The sequence below is a fragment of the Phascolarctos cinereus genome, unplaced genomic scaffold (genome assembly GCF_003287225.1).
Source record: "Phascolarctos cinereus isolate Bilbo 61053 unplaced genomic scaffold, phaCin_HiC Scaffold_2;HRSCAF=192, whole genome shotgun sequence".
Lineage (NCBI taxonomy): Eukaryota > Metazoa > Chordata > Mammalia > Diprotodontia > Phascolarctidae > Phascolarctos > Phascolarctos cinereus.
The window spans coordinates 146,416,428-146,439,528 of record NW_027555625.1 but is presented as its reverse complement, the minus strand read 5'-3'; the positions used below and the strand labels follow the sequence as shown (position 1 = coordinate 146,439,528).

The window sequence follows — 23,101 nt, the reverse complement described above, 5'->3', positions numbered from 1 at the left end:
GCAACACTCATTCAGTGATTAAGGCTAGGTAAGAAATGAGGCTAAGAATGGCCTCTTTACATGGACAGATGGGGGGGGCAGTTCTCAAAGTCGCTCATTCAATTGTATATCATACTATGAGAAGTATTTCACATAATTTTTCCTTCCAAACTCTTGGGTGACTGGAGCTTATTTAGGAGATTCTGAAATTCTCCAGGTATTAATGCAATCAATAGAATGTCATCTGCAAACAGAAATGTCTGAATAATGCTGCCACAGAGTATCCCTTCTTCCATTTGGACTCTGTAAAACATAACCTCCATGAGAGGGGTAAACACCTTTGGCAAGCATAAGTCTCCCTGTTTAATACCTCATTTTGATATAATTACCAGAGAGTCATTGAACAAAGTTTCCTCTGTGCTTGTCTTCTTTCAAGGAATTTTGTGTGATTTTGACATGTGCATGGAAGGAAAGCATTTTCCTCTATCAAATTAAAGGATTTCTTATAATATCAAGGTGAACCACTGAATTTTTTTTTAATAGAGAAAAGCTATAGTCCCCGAGTCTCATGCCATGATAGGACATTCACTGTACAACAGTGGGTATTGATCTCTGGTTACCAATACTCAGCTCTTAGTCAGGGAGCTCCCCCTACAAGTCTAGGCTGGAACAAATAGAGTGAACAGTTAGCTCTATGACAGAAAGAAATTCATACTCAGACCAAGTATGGGGCCAAATCTGCCCAACCACATGCCCCATTCTCCCATTTCATCAGTGTTCCTAAGGCTGTTCAAAAGACTGGCATCCACATCTATAGTCATATGAAAAAATGCTCTAAATCATTATTGATTAGAGAAATGCAAATCAAAACAACTCTGAAGTACCACATCACACCTATCAGATTGGCCAACATGACAAAACAGAAAAATGACAAATGTTGGAGAAGATGTGGAAAAACCGAACACTCATGCGTTGTTGGTGGAGTTGTGAAATGAGCCAACCATTTTGGAGAACAATTTGGAACTGTGCCCAAAGGGCTACAAAAATGTGCATTCCCTTTGATCCAGCAATAGCACTCCTAGGGCTATATCCCAAAGAGATCGTACAAATGGAAAAAGGACCCACGTGTACAAAAATATTCATAGCAGCTCTGTTTGTGGTGGCAAAGTATGGGAGACTGAGAGGATGCCGATCAATTGGGGAATGGCTAAGCAAGTTGTGGTATATGAATGTAATGGAATACTATTGAGCTATAAGAAATGATGAACAGGCTGACTTTCAGAAAAACCTGGAAAGACTTATATGGCCTGATACTGAGTGAAGTGAGCAGAACCAAGAGGACTTTGTACACAATAACAGCCACGTTGTGCAATGACTAATATTGATAAACTGAACCCTTCTCAGCATTACAAGGATCTAAGACATCTCCAGAGGCCTCGAAAATGCTATCCACATCCAAAGAAAGAACTATGGAAGTTGAATCGCTATCAATTTTTTTTTCTCTTCTGTTGAGTTTTGTTTCCTCTGTCTGATGGTTCCTCCTATTGGTTTTAATTTTTACTTACAACTTCACTAATGTGAAAATATGTTTAATAGGAATGTAAATGTATAGCCTATATCAGATTGTGCACTGTCTTGGGTAGGGTGGTGGGGAGGAAGGGGGAGAAAAATTTTAAACTCAAAAGCATATGGAAGTGATTATTGATAAATCAAAATAAATTAATAAAATTAAAAAAAAAAAAAGACTGACATCCAAATGTGGATTGGCCTAGCCCTAGACAAAGGAAGGGCACAAACCTGTGATTTGTCCTGCTCCTCAAAATTCAGGCTTTTGACAGAATAAGGGGAACAAGGATAGTTTGGGGATTCCCTCCAACTTTCTGCAATTAATTTCTCTACCTGCTCCCAAATGGCTATGAACTGATAAGTGAAGTAAGTGGTATTAAGTAGGATTTTATTTGCTGGATTATGGCATACGATACCAGAATGATAAGCCCCTTGGCAAAGGATGAAGGGCCTCTCACAAGGATGGCGGAAATTGTATTTGGCAGTTAACTCACCAAACTGATCAAAAGCACTTTAAACTGAAATTCAGGGGGGACAGAAGAAAAATATCCAAATAAAGCTGTAAAATTAGAACCTCTGAAACATACATATAGTGTTCTGAAAGAACTATAGTGGGTGAAGTATCCCCTAATTCTTAGGGGAAAACAAGTAAGTAAATAAAGAACAATAATGTATGGCCTCAGATAGCTCCTACTCAATGCTAGATGCATTTTTTAATGTGAAACTTTACTTAGGATTTTTTTTTTTTGGCTAGGCAATGGGGTTAAGGGACTAGCCTAGGGTCACACAGCTAGTAAATGTCAAGTGTCTGAGGGCCGGATTTTAACTCTGGTCCTTCTGACTCTAGAGCCGGTGCTCTATCCACTGCACCACCTAGCTGCCCCTTTATTTGGGATTTTAACACATTGATGGAAACATGACCTAATAGGTATGATCCTATGAGTACAGCAAAAAGAAAGTCTTGTTTTACACAAAGGAAGTAGTTTTAATATTAAGGAGAGGTGACAATAGATATGTTAAGATGTACAGTTATACATGTATAACTGTATATATATATATATACACACACATATATAAATACACACATACACACACACACACACACACACACGTATAACTGTCTGAGGCTGGACATGCAGCCTCAGACACTCACTAGTTGTATGACCCTGGGCAAATCACTTAACCCCAGTTGCCTCTTAAGGAAAAAAAGAAAAAAGAAAATCCATTGGGCATGAGAGTAGATGTTGAAGGAAGATAGGATTTGAAAGACCTTTTTAAAATATTAGCTAGAATGGGCTGTCTTCTCAGGAAGGGAGCACTTCATCACCATAAATAATCAAGCAGAAACTACCTTCCAAGGTGCTGGAGAAGGGTCCCTATATGAGGAAGATGATTGGTCTAGGTGGCTTCTATAGGATACCCCTTCTCATTTTGACTTCATCATCCAAAGCATTTCTCCTGGCTTTTCCCCTTTCCCACAGAGCGATGAGTAATTCTGTTGCTCCCCATCCCTTCCATGTAAACTTAGCTGCCAGCCACCTACTCACGTTACCTCTCTCCCTTTCATTCCTCTTTCTTACCTGGACCCTTCACAGTCTGGCTGCATTCATAAAGCCTATTGACCCGAACAATGTCTGAAGTGCTTAGGTTCCACCGCTGACCAATGGGGATGTCCGGTCCAGCCAGTGGCATGATGGTGGTGTTACCGTTCTTGCTAAAAGCATATCTGAGAGTTCCATGTGGGTATATGAGGCCAGAGAGACAAGACAGGTTTGTTAAGAGCAGTGGCCAGGAAGAAAGGAAAGCAATCAGGCTAGTTCCATAGAGTTTCCTAATTCACAGCCCAATACCTCCTAGGGGAAGAGGTCTGGATAGGGACAAAAACTCCCCGAGATTATCAAAACCAAGGACCAAGTTATTAAAACCCAGGAATCCTCACCTCCCATAGTGCATCACGGATGTGTAGTCATAGGGCACCAGCATGTTGCTGTTCTGGGATTTGATGAAGTTGATTTCAAAGCCTGAAAGCCAAAAAAAGAGACAGATATAGGCCAGAATCTCCCCTTCCTATACGCTTAACACTGCCTAGTGCACCTAGGTCTTAAGTACCACTTCTTCCTGGAGGCCTAGGAAATTGGGTGATAGTATCTTATACTGTAGGAGAAGAACCATGAGTGAGGAAATAACAAAGGTAGGTCATCGATTCCCCTAGCTACTTCCCAGCTAGGCTGAATTCCAGTATTCGGCAACCTCATCCATTCATATGAGTAGTCTATTACTATTACAACTAAGTAGTACTACTAGTAGTACTACTATACTAGTATGTAGTGGTTGTAGTAGTAATAGTGTTAGTAATAGTAGGAGTAGCAGTAGTAGTAGTAGTAGTGGTGGTAGTGGTAGTAGTAGTGCTGGTGGTGGTAGTAGTAGTTGTGGTGGTGGTGGTAGTAGTAGTAGTGGTGGTGGTGGTGGTAGTAGTAGTAGTAGTAGTGGTGGTGGTGGTAGTAGTAGTGGTGGTAGTAGCAGCAGCAGTGTTAGTAATGGGAGTAGTAGTAGTAGTAGTAGTAGTAGTAGTAGTAGTAGTAGTAGGCTACTACTGTAGTAGTTGCCTAGTTGGTCTCCCTTCCTCCAGTCTCTCTCCAGTACAAGCCAGGCTCCCTCACGATATGCTGTGCCATGTTAATTCACTGTTTTTGTAGCATCATGGATGGAAAGGACCTTTGAGATCATCTAGTGACTAGATTCTAGTCTAACCCCACCATTTTACAGATGACCAGGAGAAACCTCAAAGAGAGAAAGTGACTTTGAATTTCAGAACAATTGAGACTCATACCCAGTTCCTCCAATTCCAAATTCAGTATTCTAAGGCATGGAAAACAAATTTTCATCCTGTCACTCGCTTGCTCACAAACCTTCAATAGTTACCCATTGTCTAGAAGATAAAATCCAAGCTCCTTGACCTGGCATGGTCTCAATCTCCTACTATTCCCCTATGAGAACTCTCCTTTTTAGTCAATTTAGTCTGCTCATTGTCCACCAGACAGGTCTCATTTTCTACTCTCTATACTTACATATACTCTTCTCCACAGAGGAAATATCTTCCTTTTCCTTCCTTCCTATGCTCTATGAATTCTTCTGGCTCCAGCTTAAATCCTACTTCTCCTAGAAAGCCTTCCCTGACTACCTCACCCTGCAGTGATTTCTTCTCCCACTTTAAAATGCTACACCACTTGTTGGCTATCATTCCTTTGGCATTGCTTTGTATTGTGTGTGTCCATCTCTGTGTGTGTGTGTGTGTGTGTGTGTGTGTGTGTGTGTGTGTGTGTGTGTATGTGTGTATACATAATCCATCTTAACTAAAGCAAGACCTCCAGTAGAGGGAGCAGGGACTATATCTTACAGAGGAGCCCTTTAAGGGCACAGAGTGGTTGCGGGTTTGAATTTCTTTTTTGCATTCCCAGCAGCGCCTTATTTTCAGGATAAATACAAATTCCTAGTCTGGCATTTGAAATGCTTTATACTGTGGCCCCCCACCTGCCTTCCCAGTCTTATTTCATATGATTTCCCTTCATACACCCTCTATTCTTCTCAAACTGCTCTCTAGTTCTTTGATCCCCATCCAGGGTCTTCCATGTCGGGCATTTGTACAATCTGTCTTCTGTGTCTGGAATGTTCCTCCTCCTCCCTCCCACCTCTTAGAACCCACAGCTTTCTTCAAAGCTCCTCTCCAGTGCTGCTACCCATTTGAAGGACTCTGCTGATCCCCTCTCCACTTTGTGACTGTTCTTTTCCTCTTAAAATTACTTTGTAATTACCCATCTCATTCTGTATTCTTATTTACAGTACCTGGGTAATCTTGGCTAAGTCTCTGAGCCTATTCCTTATCCGAATACCATTGTAAGAGCTTGTCTGTGTCACCCCAAGTTGAACATAAGCTTCTTGAGGGCAGGGACAATTTCACTTTTGTCTTTGTACCCTGATGTCCAGCACAGTGCCTTACCTATAGTAGGCATTTAAACATTTGTTGAATTATTTATTTGAATTGTTAGTGTTTTATATCCCCCAGAATGCTTAGGATTGCACATAAGAAAATATAAATATTTAGTGCTGATAAGATACTTCCTCTGCTTTAAAAACTCCGCAGGAAGACAGACAGACAGACAGACAGACACACACACACACACACACACACACACACACACACACACACACACACACCCCAATTAAACATGATCCTGGCTTAGATGTTAGCCAGAGAGAAGAGGAAGGGTCATCCTGACCAGAGTAGCCCACAGGGGGCTAAGCCAGGGGCATCAGTTACACCTCCTCAGCTGTGTGATAGGAAAGGAGCAGAAGGTTTCACCACCTGAAACCCCACAAAAGCAAGCCAGGCAAACTCCCTGATTCCAGGTCCCCAAGCAGAGTTTCCAGGGTATACACCACTGTTGCCCCGCCTTGCATTAGCTGCTCCTCCCCAAACTGAAGTGTAAGCTTTTTATCACCAGCTGGCAAATAGACATGTGCAGTGGCCCCTGGCAGCTGGCAGTGGGACTCACCTGGCCGGATCTCTTTCCAGGAAATGTGGATGTAACGGTCCCGATCAGCCCGGGAATGCTCGTGCCAGAATCCCAGCACATGCATGAACTCATGAAGCACGATGCCTTTGCCCTTCTGGAGACAGAAGGAGGCCAGTGAGGCCACCTGCATCCCGCCACTGTGTCCCACACTGGAGAAGCACCTAGAGAATTATGGGAAGAAGCAGAGGGGGCACCCCTCTAGCTGTCTGAGTACCAAAGACTCACTTAATCCCAGGCAGAGGAGGGGAAACTTGCCAAAAGTGAGAGAGGCACACCACAAAGAACGTCTTCCTTAGAGTTGTCCAAAAGAGGGACCAGGGTTGGGTGGGCTGCAAGGAATGGCATGAGGTAGGACCATTAAGATTCAGGGCTGGAAGAAACCTTAGCAATCTCTAAAGGCAGGGGTTCTTAGCCATTTTCTGTCATGGACCTCTTGAGTCTCATAAGGCCCCAAGACCCCTTTTCAGAAGAATGGGGGTTTTTTTGAGGCAATCAGGGTTAAATGACTTGCCCGAGGTCATATAGCTAGTAAGTATCTAAGGCCAAATTTGAATTCAGGTCCTCTTGACTCTAGGGCCAGTCTCTATCCATTCTGCCACCTAGCTGCCCTAAGGATGTTTTTAAATGCATAAAATAAAATACATATGATGACAAAGGAAACCAATTATATGGAAATAGTGATGCAAAAAATATTTTTAAAGCAAGTTTATGGATTACAGGTTAAGAACCTCCAGTCTAAAAGAAGGCAGTTTGGTACAAAAGAAAGAGCATTGGTTCTGAAGCCATAGGACCCAGGTTCAAATCCTACTTCTGATGCCTATTGACCTGTGTGAACTTGGACAAATAATTTCACTTCTCTAGGCTTCAGTTTTCTCATCTGTCAAATGAGGAGACTGAACTAACTGATGTCTAAACTCCCTTCATCTATAATACGGTCCCAGGCCCTCACTCTAAAGAGAGGAAATCGGTTGTCAAGGCCACTATCTTGCATCTGGTACAATGGGCCACTCAGAGCCAGAGGGTCTGAATGAACAAATCCTTCTGCTAAAATCATGCCAATACCCTCTGGTATAAGCAATGTTCAAGGCAGTCTAAAAATAGACCCGAAGATAAAAATAAATAAAAGGCGATGACAAGGTTGGAAAGATTTGAACAAGGAAATCCCCGGAGGGGTGGAGGTCTCTTAGGAGCTCCCTGACCAGCCTCAAAAGCTATTGTTTTATTCTTCTTGTCCAAAGGACCCACAGCTGTGTCCCGGATTAATCCACTTGGGGGAAAAAGTAGCCCCAACTGCTCCAGCTCTGCTCCACAGATTCCTAGCTCACAACAATGCCAGTCTTTGTTATGGGAGTTTAGAGGGTTAATTCATACCTCCTCACTTCCTGGCCCGAAGCACTGCTCCCCCCAACCACTAACATCATAGGTTACTATGGTCACAAAAGTCAGCTTTACAAAAACAACCCATGCTTCATCCTTGCAATAATGCTGAGGGGTCACTATCCAAAAGGCAAGAAAAGGTCCACGTGGATCTAATCCATTTACCGGCCACTGGGCTGGCTAAGCTTCAGGCTGGCATGCACTCTGCCCCACTGCTGTGCCAGGAGCCATTTCTGGGGCCTTCCCACAGCTGTCCTGGGCCCACACTACTGTCCCAAGCTGCCAATGTCTGCAAATTAGGCTCCTGCTGTCCTCTTCTCTGCCTCACTACAGGTGCCATCAAAGCTGCTGTTTGCAACACTCACAAAGTCGTAGTCTCAGAACTACTGGTAGGCCGGGGCACTACTATTTTCCCATTATCTTGGTGGGACATTGTCACCACTAGCAGATCTACTGTGCCACAGGCCAGGGCACCACTGCCTTGCCCATCACCTTGCTGCTGCCTACAAAGTTCAAAGGTCATCATCCTCTTCAAAGCCTGGGCTGCTGAAGGCCAGGGAACCACTACCCTTTTTGCCCTCTGCAGTTCTTTCAAAGAGAAGCCATTGAACAGGGTCCCACACATAGCCAATGACCAAGGTCGGGGTTGCTATGTGGCATCATTTGCTACAAGGGACCACTCAGAGCCTCCACTGCCCCAGGTCTTTTAACAGTCCTAGCTTCATAACAGTCCTAGCTGGTGGAGAGAAAGACAGAGAGAGACAAGAGGGGAGAAGAGACAGAAGGAAAGAGACAGACAGAAGGAGACAGAGCACAAAGGAGAGAGACAGAGCGTGAAGGAGAGAGACAGCGAGAGCACGAAGGAGAGAGACAGCGAGAGTGCGAAGGAGAGAGACAGCCAGAGCGCGAAGGAGACAGCGAGACAGTATGTAATTCATACCTTCCCAGTTTCTGGCCCCAACACCAAGTTTCAGAAAAGTTCAGTAATTTACCCAAGGTCACACAGGTAGGGAATGAACCTTCTACAACCTGGATGGATCCTTTTCCAGGAACATTATATATAGGTAATTTATCTTTCAGCAGGAAGTTGGATTCGGTCCCTTCCAGCTGGTTCCTGCGGTTCCAAGTAACCTGAAGTTGAGGATTCCACTGCCTATTACTATGATTCTCAAGACCTCCTTCTGAAACTTTGTTGTTGTTCAGTCATTTCAGTCATGTTCAATTCTTTGTGACCTCAATTAAGGTTTTCTTGGCAAAGATATTAGGATGGTTTGTTATTTCCTTCTCCAGCTCATTTTACAGATGAGGAAACTGAGACAAACAGGATTAAGTGACTTATCCAGTGTCACATTGCTAGTGTCTGAGGTCAGGTTTTAATTCAGGTCTTCCTGATTCCAGGCCTGGTACTCTATCCGCTGTGCCACACAGCTGCCCCTCTGAAGCTATCCCCCCAACAAGTACATGCCTGGCACTGACGCTGTCAGATAGATCTGGGAAACAACCTTCAGGGTTGGTAGGAAAGACCATGGACATAGCTTTTAGATTATTGCTCAGATATCCTATACCTGTGATGCTCCATGGAAAGGTATAGGGGAAATGGAACCAGGAGGAAAAAGAACAGATGCTATAAGGGCTGTCTATCTTCCATCCCTACCCACCAATACACAGGTACTTACCCAGACATAGGGATGATGGAAACAAAGTCCTTCTGGTTTGTCCGGGGAACAAACCTAACACAAGTGAAGTGCTCAAAGTCAGCAAAGGCCTCCAGAATGACTTCCCGGCTGGGCTGATCTAGAGGGGAGACAGCCCACATGTGAATTGTCTTCAGCATCACCACCAAATAGATGGAGGACACAGCATCTGGATGTTAGCTTCACCTCAAATGCCCAAACCCTTGCCTGTTCCACATTTTCAGGGTATGTAACCCTAATTTGCAGGGAGGAAAAAGAACCTCCCAAAATGGAATCACATGGAAGGTCTATGTGGAATAGGGGCAAAAAAAAACCACTGACTTAGGAATCAGGATACATGGTTAATTAGCTCTATGGCCTTAAGCAAGTTGGAATCCTCTAGGCCTTAGTTTCTTAAAGTCTCAAAGATGACCCCAGAGGTCATCTAGTCCAACCCTCTGTTATTTAAATGCCTTCTTTAAGGCTGCAACAGATGGTCATCCAAATTCTGCTTCTCCAAATTCATCATTTCCAGTGATGGAGAACTTAGCTGCTTCCTGAGACAATCCATGCTAACTTTGGACAGCTCTTGTCATTAAGATCTTCCTAATACTGAGTTGAAATCTGCCTCGCTATGACTTTACTCATTCATACCAGTCTTGTCCTCTAGAGCTAACCAGAATCTTCTTTCCATTGAAAATCCTTCATATACTGAAGACAGGCATCATGACTCCCTACTTCTTCTCTTCTCCAGACAATCTCTAGCTCCTCCATCTCCTCTCTGCGGCATGGCATCCAGACTTTTCACCATCCAACCAATTGGCCTCTGAATATTTTAGCTATGCCCTTCTTCAGATGTAGTACCCAGAATGAACACCCAGTTCTGGCACCCAAATGGGATCCTACCACTAGAGTAAGACTATTACCTTCCTTATTCTAACACTATTATTCTAGTAATACAGTCTAAGACTTTGGAGGCTTCACTTAAAATAACTAGTCCTTCCACCAATAAATGCAAGAAACTTAGAAAAACATGGGAAAACATGAATTGATACAGAACAAAGAAAGTAGAACAAGGAGAATTATAATAGAAAGTCCTACTGTTGGCTTATATTGAACTTGATATCAGCTAATACCCAGGAGTCCTTCATATGAACTGCTATAATCAGAAATACGGTAAATGTTTAACAACTGGCTCTCCAAAAAAAATGTACACACAAACTTTTAAGTTTAATCTGCATTATCAACATTTACCCTTTACTTTCTTAAGTTTAGACAATCAACAAAGCAATAAATAAATTGATTCCTGATTTGAAACATTTGCCAGTTTCTAAGATGTAAATGCTCACCTTGAAAATCTCTAACACTAGGGGCAGCTAGGTGGCACAGTGGATAAGAGCATCGGCCCTAAAGTCAGGAGTACCTGAGTTCAAATCCGATCTCAGACCAAACCACTTGACACTTACTAGCTGTGTGACCCTGGGCAAGTCACTTAACCCCAGCTGCCTTAACACTAGACTCTTGAGAGCAAGTTCAAGCTGATTCTAGCACATTCTTGGATATACTGTACTTTTAATATTGATTTTTTTTACTAACTTAAATGCAGGACTTTACATTTTTCCCTACTAATTTTCATCTTGTTGGATTCTAACCTATTAAGATATTTTTGGAATCTGATTCTGCCATTCAACCTATTAGCTGTAAAATGAGAGAAACAGACTAGATGTTATCTCAAGCCCCTTCCAATTCCAGTTTTCCAAGAAGACTCCTCTTCCTGAGTTCAAATCTGGCTTCAGACACTAACTTACTAGCTGTGTGACCCTGGACAAGTCACTTAACCCTCTTTGCTTCAGTTTTCTCATCTGTAAGATAAGCTAGAGAAGGAAAACGGAAAACCACCACTTTAGTATCTTTGCCAAGAAAATCCAAATGGGGTCACAAAGAATCAGACACGACTGAAATAACTGATAAACAACAACAATGATTTTTTTAAAAGTTTTTTCAAGGCCCAAAGAGGCCCCTAGAAGGACTATCACTAGGGGTGGATGGAAAGGAGTCCTTAGTGAGATTTGTGAAGGAAGAGGTCCAGCTGAACAGAGAGTTGGAAAGAGAAGACAAAGAAACACCAGGAGTAGGGCATAAAATAAGGGGGACCCAAGAATGACCCAAATAGCAACAAAATTTTTATTATTTCCCCAGCCTGCTGCCCACACCACTCTGCCAGGTTCCCAACATCTAGGAAGCAGTCCATTAACCTTCTCCCAGGGCCTGTGCTCACCATATTTGCTGGAGAAGAGATATGGGATTTCTACAATTCCATCCTTCTTAGGCCATTTGAAACTGACAGAAGAAAACATCTGGAAGGGACGCTGAGGACAGAAGAGAAAACAATGGGGTCCCACTGAGCCTCAAAATGTTCATGTCCCCTTCTCAGCTACCACCCCCACCCTTCAGCATCAGAGGACACCCAAGTCATTTATCTGCAACCCTAGGTCACCTATAATAGCAAGCCAAGTGCTCTTTACCCCTAATACCACAGAAAGTCTAGAAAAGTAGATAGTCCAAGAGTGATACACTCCCACTGAGCTACTTCTGAACGTCTATGATGAGGAGAAGGAAGCACTGACCATTATCACTATTAGAGTTTTTCCTTCTTCTAAGTAGCTTTTTTCATTTGGTCATTTTTCAGTCATGGTCAACTTCATGACGTCACTTGGAGTTTTCTTGGTAAAGATACTGGATTGGTTTGCCATTTCCTTCTCCAATTCATTTTATAGATGAGGAAACTGAGGCAAACAAGGTTAAGTGACTTACCTAGGGTCACATAGCTAGGAAGTGTCTGAAGCAGGCCAGATTTGAACTCAGGAAGATGAGTCTTCCTGACTCCAAGCTGGGCACCTCCACTGTGCCACCTAGTTGCCCATTTGCTTTAGGTTTCTCATATGTAAAATGAGCTGGAGAAGGAAACGGCAAAGCATTCTAGTATCTCTGCCAAGAAAACTCCAAATGGGGTCACAAAGAGTCAGACATATCCAGAATGCCTAAACAACAAAGTTTAGAGAGGGAGGACACTTATGATTGAGAATTCATGGGGAAAGAAATAAAGGAAAATTATATTCAGAAGGTAGTGCTTGTACTAAGTCTTGAAGGAAGCAAGGGATTTTTTGAGGCAGGAGTAAAAAGGTAATGCATTGGAGGCATATGGGAGATGACCAGTAGAGATGGGACAGATGGGGGAGATGGGAGATATGGTGTCATATGAAGAACAGAAAGAAATAAAACAGAGTAAAGTATAATGACGTTGGAAATATAGGTTGGTGCCCGGTTATGAAGGACTTTATCAAACAGATAAGTTCATATTTTTTCAAAGTAGCAATATGGAACCATAGGAGTTTAGAAAGTATAGGAGAAGACCTGTACTTAAGGAAAATCACTTTGGTACTTGTATGAATGATGGAATGAAGAAAAGAAAGGTTGAGGGAGGGAATCCATTTAGGAAAATATTGCAATAGTCCATAAGATAGCTCTGAGGGAAAGCCCTTTGTTAAACTGTGAGACACAATATAAACGGAAACTTTCATCAGCTCATTTGCCTCATTCCTGGATCATGATAGCACCCTAACTTGGCATCCCTTTTGCACATTCATACTCCATTTTATGAGAGTTCAGTCTTAGAAAACAGATTAGGATATGGTCATTTACATTTTGAAAAGCACCCCCAACCAACAGACACAAGGAACTTGGAGAAACATAGGAAGCCTTCTATGAACTGATACAGAACAAAGAAAGTAGAACCAGAATGGTATACTCTGTGACTACAAGAATGTAAACAAAAAAAGACCAGCTAGACCCCAATGCATCGTCATGACCAAGCTTGGTCCCAGGGGACAGAGGATGAAACACACTTCCCAGCACTTGTTAACGGGGTGGAAGACCACGATGCAAGATGTTGCATTTGCTTCCCAACATGGTGACTTAGTCGGTTGGTTTCACTTAATCATTTTTCTTTATTAATAGAGACAATTCAATAGGGCGAAAGGGAGGAGGAATATCAGGAAATGGTTGACACATGAAACAAAAGGCATCAATAAAATTGTCTTGAGCGCTCTTAACATGTTAAATATTAGGATTTCTGTGCAATTAAGAAAAGTCCATTGTATAGATGGGATGGTTCTTTTTTGGATCTGCATTCACAGCCTCGTTGTATTACTTTTCCCTCATCAATCTGATTATAAATTCCTTTATGGAGGGGATTTATTTGTAGCTCTCACAGCTCCTGATACAGGGCCGATGCATAGCAGATACTCAACAAATATTATCCGTCCTGTGAGCTTGAAGCCTAGTTTTGAACTGAGTGGTCAACAGGCATCCCTCCAGCTTCTGTCTCCCCCCACCTCCCACCATAACCCCCCCCACCTTGACCCCACATTCAAACCTCCTCTCGCTATTCCTGGACAAAGAGCAGAACTAGCCTTACCAGGAGACCAAGTAGAGGGTTACCAATGTCAGGAGCTCGATGGAAGTGTGAGATAGAGCATCTAGTACTTTAATATCTGGGTAACTGCTCTTGTGCAAGGTGCTGCGGGACCATTAGAAGAAAGATTCAACCCCTGCCCTCAAGGAGTTAATGAATTGGTTGGGAAAATAAGAAATAAAACAGCTAAATCAGTGGTTTCTAACCTTTTTGATTATAAAGACCCTTTGAAAAGTAAAAAAAAAAAATCTATTACTAACACCTACATGAAAGTAGTTATGTTATTAGTATCTGCTAATGGAGAAAAAATGCTTGACAAAAAGGCAGTGTAGCATAGTTGATAGGGAGCTGGCCTAAGAGTCAAGAAGACCCGAGTTCAAGTCCTGTTATTGACACATTTTGACCAAATGATCCTGGGTAAGTCATTTCATCTCTCAATGTCCCAGGCAATTGGGACGCTGGTACACATATGGATTGATGGAGCCTTTATAATAGCTCCATGGCACCTCTGTACCTGGATGTTCACTGCCCACATGTTGGCAAATTTTGGATTGGAGGATAAAAGCTAGTTCATGATAATATAATACAAACTAAATCCAATCATATCTTGCTTTATACAACTGATAAGTTTCAGGGGAAATTATGAAACTCTTAATAAGTAGAACTTTTCCTTTGCCAAGGCCTCCCTCACTTGCTGATTGAGGCTTAAAATTTGTTCAATATGTAGAGGGAGACAATAAGTTTTTCCCTCCCACCCACCCACAACCCACTGGCCAAAATATAATAGCAAAGCTAGAGAGTTTGGGGTTGACATACATAATAATAACATACACAATAAAGGTTGGAATTCAGGTGAAGCAGGTAGCTAACAATGACCTTGCCACCCTTGTTTACCTCGAGTTGATTCAAATTCATTTGCATGTTAAGCCAAGAGGCTCTTGAGAATTTCTAAGTCAGAGGGTTGTTGATGACAAAGGACTGCTCCAAATATAAGGTGAAGAAGAAGTTATTAAATGTGATTCCTGGGGGCATTCTGTACCTACGTTTTGTGGGCTGGGGCTGATCGGGTTAAGACTAAGGAGCTATCACCCTGCCCTTGTCAGAGAGACGCTTCTCAGTTCTAGTCTTCTAGTATATGGTAACTAGGTGGCAGGCACGGAGCCCTGAAGAGATGAAAACTTGAAGCTGGTAGAGGGGAGAATTACCTAGAAAAGACTATGAGAACAGCAGACTGATACATCTGGCAGAAACAGAAAAACCCAGGAGGGACAAAGAAGAAAAGACTTTCCCTGAGGAATATTAGGCCCATACACATATTCTTGAACTGATATCAAAAGGCTCACAGATACAGCACCAAACTGGAAAAGGAAGTCCAGCGGGAAGCGAGTTCCAAGAGAGACTTGATAATATAACCAGAAGATATTGGTGATCCTGTACTGTCAGAGACATAAGCTGGCCTCATACACCCTATGAGCACGTCTAATGCATTCCCGCTCTTCCATTGACAGTATGTGTGTTTGTGAGAAAGTGTGATGGTCTATCACTACTTTTCTTACAATGCTATATCATCAAATGCCTTTGCTTTGAACTTATTTGTGTCTTTGACTTACTGGTAAAAGTAAGCACGTTGCTAGGGGCTCATTAACTATAGCTTTTGAATGAATGGGGATCTACCAAGTAACTTGAAACTAAAGGAGCCTTTATATACAAAGAAAGTGGTCCAGTTACTACCTGTGTATATGCGTATATATGCATGTGTGCATATATATATGTGTGTGTTGTGTGTCTGTGGGTACATATACGTTAATAAAGTATGCTACAATTAGAAATGGTTTAAAATGTGAAGGGTCTTGAGAGGTAAGTCTTTGATTTAAATTTCTAAGTATTAATATGAGATCCTTTGGAGAAAAAGGATTGTGGGGGAAGGGGGTAGAGAAAGTGATACAAACAAGACAAATGAAGGTCACCAAAGAAAAACCTCAAACTTTACAATTTTGCTTAGAATTGACTATGCCAAGAACTTTCAATTAGGAGCCACTAGTAGGCCAGGGACCTTACCATTTCTTCATTTCTTCTCTTAGAATCAAGCTTAGTACTCTGTACACAGCAGGCATTCAATGCGTTGAATAGAGCTTTCCACAAAGCCCACCAGACTCCCCCCAGCTGGTCATTTTTCTCCACCACCACACCAGTCCTTATATACCAGAAGAACATTATTGTTACTTATTACTGAAGAACAGATTCTCATCCCCTCAGTCACTACCTAGGGCTTTGAGTGAGAGTCCCCTGTCTAGCTACCAGAGGCAATGTATGACAAAGATCCAATAAGGAGACACAAGCTGAATGGGATGCATTGTCCTTAACTGAGTGGGACCCAGAGCTGGTCATCATAACTTCTCAGAATCACAGAATTAGAAGGTAGCCTAGAGGATAACTAGCCCTATGTTAACCTGAAAGAACATCTTCTACACCATAGCCAGTAAGAGCTCTTGAAGACCTCTGGGCCTCCAGTGAGGAAGAATGTACCCATTCCACTTTGAGGGAGCAATAATGGTTAAAGCATTTTCTTTCTTTCAGGCCTAAATTTGCCTCTCCAACAAGGAGTTTGCTGAACCAGAAGGGATAGGAATTTTAAAAGGAAGCAACCACCTACTTTAAGATATGTAACAGAGAAAGAGAGGAGAGCTGTGTATAACCTAACACACATCCTAGATTTGGGGAGAACAGGTGTCCAGAGGGTCACAGAAAGAGTCTATATATGGGTCCAAAATTCTTCAGGGAAAGTCAGACCAAACTACAATTGTGGAATACAGTATACACGGTCAGGCAGGGTCGCTGAGTCAATTAACTTTGCTTAAATGTTGTGCACTGTTACCAGGAAGGTAACAGTGGTGGGGGAGGAAGGGTACACAAGAGATTAAGATAAAATGATCGATATCAAAACAAAACAAAACAAAAAAAAGCTTTGAGAGAGAGCTTAAAAGTGGACAAGAATACAAACAAAAGCACATCCAAGAGGGATGAGAAGTCAGCCTCAGAAATGAAATTCTGAAGAGACAAACAATTCCAATGAAAAGGAAAAGGGAATCAGTTTGGATAGGAACCAATCTCAGCCACCTCAGTTTTTTTGTTGTTATTATTGGTTTGTTTATTTGTTTGTCTGAAGGCATGCATAGAAAATAGAAGCAAAAGCAGGTGTTAGAGGATGAATACAAAAGGAAAACAATGGCCCTAGAGGACTCCTGTCAGGAATTCTAAAGCTCAGAATGTGCTAAGGCTGGCAGAGAATGCTAACGACATAGGAGGGGGGGGAAAGCCCTTTTTTTTTTTTAACAACATTGAAGACAACAAGAAAAACAAAAAAGAAACAGCACCCTTCCTCAGGGTGGATGGAAGGACAGCAAATGACAGAATACAGAACTACCAGACCCATTTCGCTCCTGGCTTTTCTGACAAGGAGAACAATCTTTGGATGGGAAGGATAAAAGACAATAATTAACAGGAAGCTAAAAACCCAAGATAAATACCAATTAAACTGCCGTGGGGATATCTTATGGAGCTAGACAAAATAATAACAAAAATTAATTTGGAGGAAGAAAAGGTCTAGAATGTCAAGGGGAAAAAAAATAAGTGGAAAGAATAAAGGGGAAATAGCACTTACAGATCTCGAATTATATTATAAAGCAGTAATAATCAAAACTATTTGGTTCTAAGTAGAAAAGAAAAGCAGGTTGATGAATCAGACAAAGAAAAATCAGAAACCACTGAGCTAAATAATTCAGTGTTAAACAGACCCAAGAATACAAATAATTTCCTCCCTGGCAAAAATGAAAAGCAGTTTGGCAGATATTAAATTTAGACCAACACCTTACACCATATACCATAATATGCTTAAAATGGACACATGATCTAAAAATTAAAACTCATACCATTGGTTAAAAAATAGATAAATCAATGGAACAGACTTGATAAGGGAGAATTAGAAATAATAGAACTTAATAACCTACTGTTTGATAACATGGAAAACAAATTACCTAGGCAGAAACTCCTTATTTGATAAAAAACTTCTGGGAAAACTATAAATCATTCTGACAGAAATTAAGCTTATACCACGTTCTACAATAAATTCTAAATGGATATGTGACCTTAATAATAAAGATCATATTTTTTTTAAAAAATTAGGAGAAATAAATTATATGCCTCTCACAGCTATGGGTAGGAGATATATTTTTAACTAAACAAGAGATAAAGGCAATTATAAAAGACAAAATAGATTAATTACCTGAAAGTAAAAAAGCTTCTGCACAGACAAAATTAGTGCACCTAGGATAAGAAGGGAAGTGACTGAATAAGGGGAAAAAATCTTCACATCAAATTTCTCTAATGAGGGTTTAGTATCCAAGACATGTAAAGAGTAAATTTATATAAAACACATAGCCATTACCCATTGGGGCAGCTAGGTAGCACAGTGTATAGAGCTCCAGCCTTGGAGTCAGGGGGACTTGAGTTCAAATCTGGCCTCAGACACATAACACTTACTAGCTGTGTGACCCTAGGCAGGTCACTTAACCCCAATTGCCTAAAAAGGCCAAAAAAAACTTTTTTAAAGGATTGCCAAGTATTCAGAATCACATGAAGGAATGTTCCAAATCATGAATAAGAGAAACGTACATCAAAACAATTGGGGGGGGGCGGAGCCAAGATGGCGGAGTGAAAGCAGTGACTTGCTTGAGCTGTCCCCCAAACCCCTCCAAATACTCACAAAAAATGGCTCTAAACAAATTCTGAAGCAGCAGAACCCACAAAAAGACAGAGTGAAACAAATCTCCAGCCCAAGACAGCCTGGATGATTGATCAGAAAGATGTATCGCGTGGGGCTGGGAGCACAGCGCAGCGCGGCGTGGGCTCGCAGGCTGCAGAGAACCTGGAGAAGGCCTCAGAGGACTGAATTGTGGGCAGCTGTGGAGGTTTCCAGACCCCTCAATCCACAAATGCCAAAGACAACTTAGAAGGTCAGTGGGAAAAGTCTGTTTCTGTCGGTGGTCAGAGAGGAAGGCGGGGTCTCAGCTCCATTCCCCAAGAGCCTGGCCCGGGGGGGGGGGGGAGCTGCAGCTGCCCCAGCTTCTGGCCCACAGACTGAGGGGGAATCCAGTGGCTGATCAGAGAGGGACTGCAGGGATCTCTTTGCCAGAGCTCAGGCAGGAATCTCTTGCTTTGCCCATGTGGATCTGGGTCATAGTTCTGGGTGGCAGTGCTGGGGTGAGGAAGAGCGCTGGCGTGGTGGAGCTTGGAGTGGCTGTGGAGAGCAACCCCTCCTCACAGTTACAGGACAGAAAGGAGTACTTGTGGTCACAGGCCAGGAAAGGAGTAAACACCTCTCCCCTTATCATACCACCTTGGAAGAACTGAAAATTTACAGGTCCCTACAAGTATCTCTGAAAACAGCTGTACAAACCCCTGAAGCTTGGGACAGTACATCTCCACATTGGAAGCAGACTCTTACCTTAACAAAAGTTTAAAACTCAAGTAATTGGCTGGGATCATGAGCAAGCAGCGCAAAAAAGTCAGACTATATTATCTTACTTTGGTGAAAAAGAAGATCAAAATATACAACCAGAAGAAGACAAAGTCAAAGCTCCTACATCCAAAGCCTCCAAGAAAAATATGAATCAGTCCCAGGCCTTGGAAGAGCTCAAAAGGGATTTTGAGAAGCAAGTAAGGGAAGTAGAGGAAAAACTGGGAAGAGAAATGAGAGTGATGCAAGAAAATCATGAAAAACAAGTCAACAGCTTGCTAAAGGAGACCCAAAAAATACTGAAGAAAATAACACCTTAAAAAAAGCCTAACCCAAATGGCAAAAGAGGTCCAAAAAGCCAATGAGGAGAAAAATGCCCTAAAAAGAAAAATGGGCCAAATGGAAAAGGAAGTCCAAAAGATTACTGAAGAAAATACTTCCTTAAAAATTAGAATAGAGCAATTGGAAGACAGTGACTTTATGAGAAATCAAGACACTGTAAAACAAATCCAAAAGAATGAAAAATTAGAAAACAATGTGAAATATCTCATTGGAAAAACAACTGACCTGGAAAATAGATCCAGGAGAGAGAATTTAAAAATTATTGGACTATCTGAAAGCCATGATCAAAAAAAGAGCCTAGACATCATCTTTCAAGAAATTATCAAGGAAAACTGCCCTGATATTTAGAACCAGAGGGCAAAATAGAAATTGAAAGAATCCACAGATCTCCTCCTGAAAGAGATCCCCAAAGGAAAACTCCTAGGAATATTGTAGCCAAATTCCAGAGTTCCCAGGTCAAGGAGAAAATATTACAAGCTGCCAGAAGGAAACAATTCAAGTACTGTGGAAACACAATCAGGATAACACAAGATTTAGCAGCTTCTACATTAAAGGACTGCAGGGCATGGAATATAATATTCCGGAGGGCAAAGGAGATAGGATTACAACCAAGAATCACCTACCCAGCAAAACTGAGTATAATCCTTCAGGGGAAAAAATGGTCATTCAGTGAAATAGAGGACTTTCAAGCATTCCTGATGAAAAGACCAGAGCTAAACAGAAAATTTGACTTTCAAATACAGGACTCCAGTGGAACAAGAAGAGGTAAACAGGAAAGAGAAATCATAAGAGACTTATTAAGATTGAACTGTTTACATTCCTGCATGGAAAGATGATATTTGTAACTCATGAGAACTTTGTCAGTATTAGGGTAGTTGAAGGAAAAAAATTGTATGTATATATAGATAGATAGATAGAGGCACAGGGTGAGTTGAAGATTAAGGGGTCATATCTGGAGAATAAAATTAAGGGATGAGAGAGGATGATACTCAGAGAAGAAAGGGAGAGGTAGAATGGGGTAAATTATCTCACAAAAAAAAACAGAAAAGAAAAGTCTCTCACAGTGGAGGGGAAACAGGGGAAGGTGAGAGGGAATGAGGAAATCTTATTCTCATAGGATTTGGCTTAAGGAGAGAATAACATACACATTCAATTGGGTATGGAAATCTGTCTTACCCTACAGGAAAATAGGGGGGAAGGGGACAAGAGAGCAGGGGGATGATAGAGAGGAGGGCAGATTGGGAAAGAGGGTAATCAGAAGCAAATACTTCTGAGGAGGGACAGGGTCAAAAGAAAGAATAGAATAAATGGGAGGGCAGGATAGGATTAAGGGAAATAGAGTAGACAACATGTCTACTAAGGAAGTGCTTTGCATAACTGCACATGTACAACCTATATTGAGTTGCTTGCCTTTTCAATGAGGGTGGGTGGGGAGGGAGGAAGGGAGAAAATTTGGAACTCAAAGTTTTAAAAACACGTGTTTTAAAAAAAATGTTTTCACATGCAACTGGGAAATAAGAAATACAGGAAATGGGGTACAGAAGTCTATCCTGCTCTACAGGAAAATAGAAGGGGAGGGGATAAGAGAAGGGAGGGGAGAGATAGAAGAGAAGGCAGACCAGGGGAAGGGTATTCAGAATGCATGCCATCTTGGGTGGGGGGAGGGGTGAAAATTTGGAACTCAAAAACTTGTGGAAGTGAATATTGAAAACTAAAAATAAATAAATTTATATTTAAAAAAAAACAATCCTGAAGTTTCATTCTACCCTCTGCAAATTGGCAAAAATGACAAAAAAATGGCAATAGTTAATATTGGAGGAGTTGTGAAAAAATAAGCACACTAATATATTGATGGTGGAGCTACAAAATGGTACAATCATTTTGGAAAGCAGTTTGGAATTTGCAAATATAGTGACTAAAATACCCTTTGAACTAGAGAATCCATTACTGGGCTTTATATCCCAAAGAAACCATTAATAAGAAGAAAGTTTCTATAAACACCAAAATATTTATAGCAGCACTTTTTGTGATAGCCAAATATTAGAAGCAAAATAAATGCCCATCAATTGGGGGATGGCTAAACAAATTGCGGTACACAAATGTAATAGAATATTACCATTTTGTAAGAAATCATGTATGTGATGAATACAGAAAAACATGGAAAGATCTGCATGAACCAATGCAGAGTTGAAGTAATCAGATCCAAGAAAACAACAAACACCATGACTATAACAACTTAAATGGAAAGAACAGCTACACAACAACAAAAAAAATCAAAGTAAATATAATAAAATTATAAAGATCATGCAGGACTGATTGAAAAGGTATGCGAGGACACCCTTTGAAGAGATGGGAGGTCCACAGGTGTTACACATTGCACATGTTTTCAATCTCTTAATGTACTGATTAGTCATGCTGACCTTTTTTCCTCTCTCTTAAAAAAATACTTAATATATTATATTACATTATTATATAGAGTGGCTGTCTGGGAAGGGAAGAGAGAAGGGTATTTGGGATAACTGTGGTGACATAAGAAACAGAAAATAGCAGTAAAAATTTTTTAAATGGGATTTGGGATGCTTAAAAACATCTAATCTCGGATAGAAGCCTTAAGGAAGTCAACCTTGCATATTTACAACATATCCCATAGTTCTCCTATTAGGAATAGAATCTTGGACTATCATAAAACAAAGGCATTTAGGAATATTCCATATACATGCATACACATACATACACATGTGTGCACACACACATATATATGTATGTACACAGAGAGAGAGAAAGGCCCATGTAGTAGTTCTTATATTCCTACTTGCAGTAGAAAAGGAGTTTTGAAGTATATAGGAGAGATCAGAAAATGTGTACATCTTCAGAATTCTTCTATCCAAGGTAAGAAAGCTAGAAAGAAGGATCTTTCACTCAGAAATCCTGGCTCTATAGCACCACGTTAGCAAATAATGTCCTTCCTTTGGCTCTCATGCTGTACTGCCTTCTGTCCCTGGTCCTCAATATAGCTATGTCACAACCTGTGACATTACACACATATATATATACACATACATATACACACACACACACACACATACATATATATACATATATATACACACACATACATACACACATTTTATATATATATATATATATATATATGTATAGCAAGTCACAACCTCCGAGACTCAGTTCCCTCATCTGTAGAATTAGGATTACTACTTCTTGCTTAAACTACCTCCCCAGACTTCAATGAGGAAAATACTTGGTAAGCTTCAAAGTGCTACAGAAATGGCACTCACAGTTATTTCCCCCATACTTACGGCCTTGATGATGTCACCTTCCACAAGGAAGCTGCTCTCTGGGGATTCTTCAGGGATGAGACCTATAAAGGAGAGATTTGGGATAAGGAATGCTTATCAGAGAAGCCCTGCTTCTCCCCTGAAGAAAAACAGGGCCAAAAAGAGTTCCAGGCCTTAGAGTCACGTGCCAAAATAATTTAAGGTAAACACCTACCCTCTCCCCATACACTAAGAGAGGTGGGGGAGGGTGGAGCTCTTCCTACTATTTCCACAATTAAATTCAGGAAGAAAGAAGAGGTTTGATGCAT

At 41.3% G+C, this 23,101-nt stretch overlaps 1 protein-coding gene across 1 annotated transcript in view; it reads right to left on the bottom strand.

The window, feature by feature from the left end:
- Window positions 1-3,108: 3,108 nt before the first annotated feature.
- ASTL (astacin like metalloendopeptidase) overlaps window positions 3,109-23,101 on the bottom strand; it is a 28,317-nt gene continuing 8,324 nt past the window's right edge. Inside the window, exons 3-8 of the mRNA XM_020989479.1 lie at window positions 22,815-22,876; window positions 11,448-11,538; window positions 9,173-9,290; window positions 6,099-6,280; window positions 3,485-3,566; window positions 3,109-3,271 (exon numbers count right to left, since the gene is read on the bottom strand). Of these exons, the coding sequence (XP_020845138.1) occupies window positions 3,109-3,271; window positions 3,485-3,566; window positions 6,099-6,280; window positions 9,173-9,290; window positions 11,448-11,538; window positions 22,815-22,876 (698 nt within the window). The remainder of the gene's footprint in view (window positions 3,272-3,484; window positions 3,567-6,098; window positions 6,281-9,172; window positions 9,291-11,447; window positions 11,539-22,814; window positions 22,877-23,101) is intronic.